Here is an 8940-nt window from a genome sequence, read left to right on the forward strand (position 1 = left end):
ATTTAAATACATGACATCACACGCTGTGAGATATACGTCTCTGATTACTTTCGTAAGGAGAAATTGTTTGAATTTCATTATTCTAGTTCCTTAAAGAAGTTGCGTAGTTGGCTCTTCTTTGGAGGCTCGTCTCTGATGGTTGCTATATGCTGAACACGTTGACTGACCCCAAAAAGACTAATTATTGACCAAGTAATAAGAGAATGTATTAAAAATATTCTTATCTAATTCTTTAAATTATGAATTTTTCGCACTTTATTCGCAAAACATAAAAATTAAAAAAACTTTTATTTCTGTCACAGTAGTATTCTACAATGGTTTATGATTTCCGCATTATTCAATAAGTTCCTTTGTGTCATCATGTAGCTCTCAAAATACGAATAGCGTTCGAGCTTGGCGAGCTGATCTCCGAGAGTAAAATAACGTCGTGTCGATTTGCGAGTAGGTCTTGAAAAGTTCGCTCGCCGAGAGCTGCGATTCATTCTCCGTTATAGGTACTCTTTAGGAATATGTCCATTTGCGAGAATCAATCTCGAGAGCTACTCTCGAGAGTTTTACTCGCAGGTGGACACGCACCATTAAAGTTATTCTAACATAAACAAAAGTTAAAGTAAAGTTTGTGGTAAACCTCGTAAACTTTGACATGCAAAATAATTAAATTTACTAAAATTAAATGTTTTTATTACACATAATTCAAGCTAAACTAATTAATATTATCTAAGGCGTAAGACGCTACGGCAAATGCCTATGCAATACGTGTGCTACCTACTGTTACTACGTTTACGCGAGCGCGTTACTTCTGTAGTAACTTACGATAATTCACTCGTTTACGCGGAGTAAATTATTGTAAGTTACTATAAAATCCCGTTTACGCGAAGGAATTATCGTAAGTTTAGTATGGGCTGATTACGCCATTTCGCGTAGGCACGTATGCGCGCGTTGTCGCACCTTGCCTCGCGATAACGCGCGGCCACGCGCGGCAGCGCAACCACGCGTCAAAACTGCCTCGGGCTTCGGGTGAACAGATTATATTGAAGAAAGCTATATCTGAAATAGTTTACAATTGTTTTTCTACAACAGCATTTTGCTCGATCATAACAAAACAACTTTAAAAGATACAATCTTTATCGAGAACATATCTGCTATATGTTTTTTATTTTCTATTACGTTTTTATTAATTTAACATGGACTTTAGTCCTACATTGTCCTACAACCTTACCTGTAGCCCCTGTCGTAGCCAACTTACATCATGATATATGTCAATTTGCCCCACTATCGGGGCAAGCTGGCTACAATGCAGCATGTTCGTATTTCACTTATAACAAAGAAACTATACAGTATACAGGATCGTTTCGGGCATGAAAATGTAGAGAAAGGTTCTCTCTATCATATTAGCACTGTTTAATCATGATAATTAGTTGTTTAAAAACTCAAATGCCGAAATTGTGAAAACGGTGCCAACGAACCCCGGTCTCCCCTATATGTATATGTATATAGTTACAGATCTAAACACGCAAATTCTACGCGATATCATTGACGATTGCTCATAACTCAAAAACTATAGCAGCCTCAAAATTTTGTTATTAGGGTTTTTAACTATAATTTTACCTTTAGAATACACTGTATTAAAGTATTGTGAGACGCTCTGTATATTTTTTCGTTATTTATTGTATTAATTTATTTGCCGTTGCGCTAGTAAACTGCGACTATATATACATACATATATACGTACATATATGTAAATATTAAAGTAAATTATGTGATACATTGACTTCTTATATTTAAATGAATCCGGTAAAGCTAATACGTTATAATTGCTTACCGCTTACGTCTCACTGTTCAAGTTTTTTTATGTCCCAGAGTCCTAATAGCAAGACTCCATGTTCAAAATTTGCGCTGGCAATATTTTTTGTTTGTTATATTTTTTAAATTATTTTATAGATATGTACATGTAATATGAATTATTTACTACGTAGAAATACATATTTGGTATATATTTAGATACTCATATACCTTCTTTAACTTCAAATAATAATGTTAGTTGAAGCATGTTTCGAAATTAACGCCGCTTTAACGTCGGTTTGGACGTCGCGAGCGAGATCGAGGAAAGCGTGACGATCAACGAACGCGGCTTCAGAGAATCGATTTTAGCAACGATGAATTTCTCGTGTTGTTGTTTTTTTTTCTTGTCTGTCTGCTTACTTCTCTCTCCGATATCGCGAACTATTTTGAAAAGGAAAATATCGTAACGAAAGATAAAAGGGATAAAGTCGAAAAAGTGCGAGTTCGAAAGAGTGCGAGTTCGAAAGAGTGCGAGTTCGAAAGAGTGCGAGTTCGAAAGAGTGCGAGTTCGAAAGAGTGGAGTGCGAGATTCGACGGAGACGTACAGAAAGGATATTCGACGGAGAAAGGAGATTCGACGGAGACATTTCGAAGGGAGTTTCGAAAGGAGATTCGATGGAGTCATAGCGGATTGCTCGAATGATGGAGTCATAGCGGATTATTCGAATTCGTCGTCTTTATACGTAAGAAGGTATATAGAAGTTTAAAGGTAAGAGTAAGCTTTACTACGATTGAGTTAACCGCGGATTCATACGTTCGAGGTCATGACGGGCAACACGATGTTGCGTGATTACCGCGTAGCTTTTTGCGATCAGCTTTATATTATGGTGAAGGACAACGAATGTTCTTGCGTACACCTTTAAAGGTGATCGAGCAGTTCGAGACTGCGATGTAAGATTCAGACCTCTTACGTGATGACGAACAGTTCGAGACTGTAAGGAGATTTCGAATGAATGTTTTTTGATACACCGCTGATGACGAATAGTTCGAAACTGTAAAGAGATTTCGAATGACGTTTTTGATACACCGCTTTGAGTTTATCATAATGCTGAATTACGTTGATACACCGAATACGCCGAATGACGAATTGATACCCCTTTTTTGAGACTTTTAAATTATTTGGATTTGTTATTTACAGATTTAACTCAGTCCTGATTTTCCTGCGCGCCATTCATCCTTGCGATCTACGATCCTGATTTTTTCTGCGCGCCATTCATCCTTGCGATCTACGATCCTGATTTTTCTGCGCGCCATTCATCCTTGCGATCTACGATTCTGATTTTCCTGCGTCCTGCGCGATAAACATCATTGATCTGCGCGCCATTCATCCTGCGTTCTACGTTCCTGATTTTTCTACGTCTTTCATATTAAACATCTTTGATCTACGCACCATTCATTCTTGTGATCTATGTTTATGCTGTTCCTAAATTCTTTGTGTTAAACTTTTTTGCTCTTTACGCTTCTTCATCATTCCTGACATTCTTAATCTCATTCGCACAACACCAACCAGATTGTCAACACATAACATTTTTTGGTCCTTCGAGCCGGATATTGTTGTGCTTAACATTATGTCAAGTATTGATACAAGGATTTCGCTGCAACGCAGTCGATACAAATTAATTCAGCAGGCAGCGACGGAAGATGATCATGATGAGGCATCTCTTCAACTTATTAACGCTCGATTGGAATTACTCGACGAAAACTGGCAACACTTTCGAGAAGAACATGTGGATTTATGCCGCTCGGGAGATAGACGGCTAAAAGATCACCGATACATCACAGATAAAATATTTGAACGTTGTCAAAAGTTTTTTATTTTGGCTAAGTCAAAACTTCGCTCTCAACGAGATGAATTGGAAAGCTCTCATTCTTCCACGCCATCGGCGGCATCAAATTCTCGTGAGCCGTCTAGATCATGTCGTCCGACATCAAATTCCGGTGAGCCGTCTCGATCGTACAGACGACATCAATCTTTGCCGAAAATCGTCTTGCCGCAATTCTCTGGAAAACTTCAAGAATGGAGGTCTTTCCACGACTTATTCACATCCATTATTCGAAATGACGCAGAAATACCAGAGGTAGAGAAGATGCACTATTTAAAGACGTCCCTGTCAGGAGAAGCCTTAAAATTTGTCACCAATCTGCCGATGTCTGGTGACAGTTTTGAAATAGCGTGGGATACATTGGTAACACGCTATGAAAATAAACGGTTTCTCATTTCCGCGCATTTAGATAGTCTCACCAATCTTAAACCTTTGAAGACAAAGGCAGCTTCTGGACTCAGTTCTCTTCTCGCTTCTGCTACTGAATCAATCGGAGCATTGAGAGCCTTGGGATGCTTCGTAGACTACTGGGATCCGATTCTAGTTCATTTATTAGTAAAGCTGCTCGACGCGGATTCTCGAGAGGCTTGGGAGGTAAAACTTGGATCGACTTCAACTTTCCCGACGTTTAAACAATTCGAGGATTTCGTAATCGGAAGAACTCAAGCGATGCAAAATTTGGCTTTGGAATATCCAAATGCAGTCAGCAGCAAAGAACACTCAAATCGACACAGTTCTTCGACGCGTTTCGGAAACGCCGTTCATGTAGGCTCCTCTGATTCAAACACTAATTATCCTTGTTGTCCATTATGTGATGCATCTCACAATTTGTCTGGCTGTCCAACTTTCCAATCTAAAACCAGTAATCAACGATACGATATTGTTGCTCAAAAACGTAGATGTTTCAATTGTTTGGGAGGCCACGCTCTACGAAACTGTCGAAGTACCAGACGTTGCCTGAAGTGCGGAAAACAACATCATACTTCAATTCACCCCGGTAAAGGAAGTCAAGTGCAGGGTGGAAAAGCAGTTGCTCTCTCTCAAATTAACGAGAAGGAGCCGGAGTCCACGATTGAAGATTCTTCTACATCCAATGCGGAATGACTAGCAATGTTAGGTCAACCTCGAGATCTACCCTCTCTACAACGGAATACGACACTTCTTGCTACTTGTCGAGCCATCGCTATTGGTTTGAATAATGTGCAATATACTGTACGCATTCTTATCGATCAAGGCTCGGAATTATCCTTCATAACAGAGGATCTTACTCAACGTTTACGCTTAAAACGTTGTGCCGCTTCAATCCCTCTTCTCGGCATAGGCGGAACCTATTCAGGGAAAACTAGAGGCTTAGTTACCGTTAGGCTACAGTCCATTCACAATTCTTTTTCAGAATGTATTATTAAAGCCTTTATCTTAACTACTTTGACTATCAAGATTCCTTCATTTTATACCAACAATCGATCCTGGAATCATACCAAAGGACTCTTTTTAGCAGATCCAGAGTTTGCAATCTCCGGTCCTGTGGATATGATCATTGGAGCGGATTATTATGGGTCTATCATCCTGGAAGGAATAAAACGAGGAAGCGGTAACAAACCCCTCGCTCAACAGACCATCTTTGGATGGATTTTATCTGGTTCCATCGACACTGGCGGATCTCCTGCAAAGGGGCGCATCCTACACTGCTCAACTGATGATGAACTTCAAGAGTCACTCACCAGATTTTGGAAACAAGAAGAAACTATCTCCTTACCTGGATCAAACCTTACGCCAGATGAATTGGCATGTGAACAACATTTCGTGAATACACACTCACGAGATCAAAAAGGTCGATATATCGTTCGTCTCCCATTGAAGTCACCCCTTTCTTCCTTGGGAAGCTCTCGAAATATTGCACTCAGATATTTTTTAGGCTTGAAAAGACGTTTCTCTTCAGACCCACTATATAAGCAGAGATATGAAGAATCTTTAAAAGATTATCTGACACTCGGTCATATGGTCGCAGCTCCCATCTCTGAAGATAGTACACCTGCTTTTTATCTTCCACATCATGGCGTCATTCGTGAGGACAGACTTACCACCAAACTACGGGTGGTATTCAACGGTTCCTGTCGTACTAGCTCCGGAGTTTCTCTTAATGAAATTCTCCACTCAGGTGCAAAACTTCAGACGGATATTTCCGACGTGCTACTTTGGATTCGCACACATCGATTTATCTTTTCTACGGACATCGTCAAGATGTTCCGACAAATTGCCGTACACCCAGATGATTGGGCGTTACAATCCATTCTTTGGTTCAATTCAGAAGGTCAGCCTGCTCCTCATCGACTCACCACTGTCACTTTCGGGCTTACATGTGCCCCTTTTCTCGCACTCCGAACGGTACTACAACTTATTGAGGATGAAAGTGCGCGTTTTCCTAAAGCTGTTCCAGCTCTCAAGAAAGGCCGCTACATCGATGACACTTTTGGAGGTGCCGACACAATCTCTGAGGCCAAAGAGATAGTGCACCAAGTTACACAGCTTTGTATGGCGGGCGGCTTTCCCTTGCAAAAATGGAAGAGTAACAATCAAGAAATATTGCCTCCAGTTTCGGACAGTAGCAACGAATCTTCTTCTGAATCTTCTTCTCCAGTTGAATTTGAGCCATCCCTTGTGAAAATTCTTGGGCTCATTTGGAATCCAGAGACTGACACCTTCCTTTTTTCTGATAAATCATCGCAACGTGATCGAGTTACCAAGCGAACGATACTTTCTGAAATCGCTCAAATGTTCGACCCTCTAGGTTTTATTTCTCCAGTGATGATCCGGAGCAAGATAATTTTACAGGAACTTTGGTTACTCAAGAGTGGATGGGATGATTCTGTTCCTTCGGAGTTACACGATCGTTGGATCTCATTTCGTCTTCAGTTGACCACACTTCAAAAGCTTTCTATTCCGAGATGGTTAGGACTTGGATCGTCCAAACGTATAGTAGAACTTCATGGATTCTCAGACGCTTCTTCTATGGCAATGGCTGCTGCGGTGTTCGTTCGGGTCTCACAAGGCAATGATGAATATTTAGTGCGCTTAGTGAGTGCAAAAACTAGAGTCGCTCCACTTAAATTACTTTCAATTCCGCGGTTAGAGCTTTCAGCCGCTCTCCTATTATCGAAATTGATGACACATATTCAGAAAGTGTTGGATCTATCTGATGTACCTGTACACTTTTGGACTGATTCGTCTGTCACTCTTTACTGGATTACCACACATCCATCGCGATGGAAAGATTTTGTGCGGAACAGAGTTACTGCTATTCAAGAGATGCTACCCCAAGGATCGTGGCACTTCATACCAGGAAAACAGAACCCAGCAGACTGCGCTTCCCGCGGACTAACTCCAGAACAACTCATTAATCACAATCTCTGGTGGAACGGTCCCAGTTGGTTATCCGAACCATCTTCCTTGTGGCCAAAAGCTGTTAGTAAACTTTCGCCAGAGACCGATCTCGAAGAGCGACCTGGAATGGTCTCACTTACCGTGTCATCCCCGAAACCTTATTGGTCACTGCTTGATAGATATTCCTCCTTATCATTCTTGTTTAGAATCACAGCTCTCTGTCGTCGTGTTCTGTCTCGTCTAAGGAAAAAGCCGCAAACTTCTCTTTTTTGGCCGCTGACACCGGAAGAGATACATCAAAGCCGAAATTTTTGGTGCAAACAAGTGCAACATTCTTGGTTCGCTAATGATTTACTGATTATTTCTAAAGGAGACACTTTTCCACGATCTCATCCTATGGCTAAATTAACCCCATTCCTGGATCGAGATGAACTTTTACGTGTTGGAGGACGATTACATTACGCTGATCTTTCCATGGAATCAAAACATCCCATCATCCTTCCAAGAACATCCCCTCTCACCACACTCATTATTGACGACGCTCATAGCCGCACACTTCACGGGGGAACGCAAGTTACATTGAGCTTTATCCGTCAAACATATTGGATCATTGGAGGCAGGGCTCCTATTCGCTCCTTCATTCTCAAATGTATTCGTTGTGCTCGATATCGTGGAATCCGAGCTCAGCAACTTATGGGTCAACTTCCAATGTCTCGAGTTACTCAAGCAAGACCGTTTCTACATTCTGGGTTAGATTATGCTGGTCCCATCATGCTCAAAACTTGGAGAGGGCGGGCGGCTCGAAACTATAAAGGTTACCTTGCGATTTTTGTGTGTCAAGCTACTTCAGCCATACATATCGAAATAGTAACCGATTATTCGACTGAAGCATTTATTGCGGCATACAAACGCTTCACTGCTCGTCGAGGCATCTGCGCTACCCTTCAAAGCGACTGTGGAAAAAATTTTGTTGGCGCTGATATTGCTTTACGACAACGTTTTAGTATAGCATCTAAGGAATTGCGTGAACTCGCTTCTATTCTAGCAAAGGACGGTACTAAATGGATCTTCAATCCGCCATCAGCTCCTCACTTTGGAGGAAAGTGGGAGGCAGCTGTAAAATCAACGAAATTTCATCTAACTCGAGTGATCGGAGATACTTTGTTAACTTATGAAGAATTGAACACTGTGATAATTCAAATCGAAGCAGTATTGAATTCTCGTCCACTTTGCCCTCTGTCAGACGATCCTAGCGACTACACTGCCTTGACCCCGGGACACTTCCTGATAGGGGAATCACTCACGACTATTCCAGAACCGGAATTATCGTCTGAACCTGAGACTCGTCTTAATAGATGGCAGCTGTTAAGAAAGAAGATTGACTGTTTTTGGAAACGATGGTCAGTGGAATGTCTCCAAAGATATCTGGCTGTATCAAAGTGGTATCATCCTTCTAATGATATAAAAGAGGGATCTTTAGTTCTCATGACCGACGAACGTTACCCGCCATCCAAGTGGCCTTTAGGCAGAGTCACGAAACTTCATCCAGGACCTGACGGATTAACAAGAGTAGTAACCCTTCGCACAGCCTCTTCAAGTTTTAAACGACCCATTGCCAAGCTTTGTGTTCTGCCATTCAATCCAAACGAAAATTGTTCGCCAACTCTGTCGTCGAAGGCGGGCGGAAATGTTTCGAAATTAACGCCGCTTTAACGTCGGTTTGGACGTCGCGAGCGAGATCGAGGAAAGCGTGACGATCAACGAACGCGGCTTCAGAGAATCGATTTTAGCAACGATGAATTTCTCGTGTTGTTGTTTTTTTTTCTTGTCTGTCTGCTTACTTCTCTCTCCGATATCGCGAACTATTTTGAAAAGGAAAATATCGTAACGAAAG

At 41.3% G+C, this 8940-nt stretch overlaps 2 protein-coding genes across 2 annotated transcripts; both read left to right on the forward strand.

Annotated features, from left to right (window-relative positions):
- The first annotated feature begins 3929 nt into the window (after positions 1-3929).
- On the forward strand, positions 3930-4769 carry LOC143904334 (uncharacterized). Its single transcript, XM_077418936.1, has one exon. The coding sequence runs from the start codon at positions 3930-3932 to the stop codon at positions 4767-4769; it is 840 nt and encodes a 279-aa protein (XP_077275062.1).
- Positions 4770-4775: 6 nt separating this feature from the next.
- On the forward strand, positions 4776-8834 carry LOC143904311 (uncharacterized). The gene is made up of 2 exons (XM_077418880.1): positions 4776-5496; positions 5581-8834. The coding sequence occupies exons 1-2, from the start codon at positions 4776-4778 to the stop codon at positions 8757-8759; spliced, it is 3900 nt and encodes a 1299-aa protein (XP_077275006.1). The 3' UTR covers positions 8760-8834.
- The last annotated feature ends 106 nt before the right edge of the window (positions 8835-8940 follow it).

Source organism: Temnothorax americanus, unplaced genomic scaffold (genome assembly GCF_048541705.1).
Source record: "Temnothorax americanus isolate GAGA-0224 unplaced genomic scaffold, ASM4854170v1 Scaffold50, whole genome shotgun sequence".
Classification (NCBI taxonomy): Eukaryota; Metazoa; Arthropoda; class Insecta; order Hymenoptera; family Formicidae; genus Temnothorax; species Temnothorax americanus.

Coding starts and splice junctions, on each gene's coding strand:
- LOC143904334 (XM_077418936.1), top strand. CDS start 3,930: ATGCACTATTTAAAGACGTCCCTGTCAGGAGAAGCCTTAAAATTTGTC.
- LOC143904311 (XM_077418880.1), top strand. CDS start 4,776: ATGTTAGGTCAACCTCGAGATCTACCCTCTCTACAACGGAATACGACA. Junction 5,497..5,580: donor ACACTCACGAGATCAAAAAG/GTCGATATATCG, acceptor GATATTTTTTAG/GCTTGAAAAGACGTTTCTCT.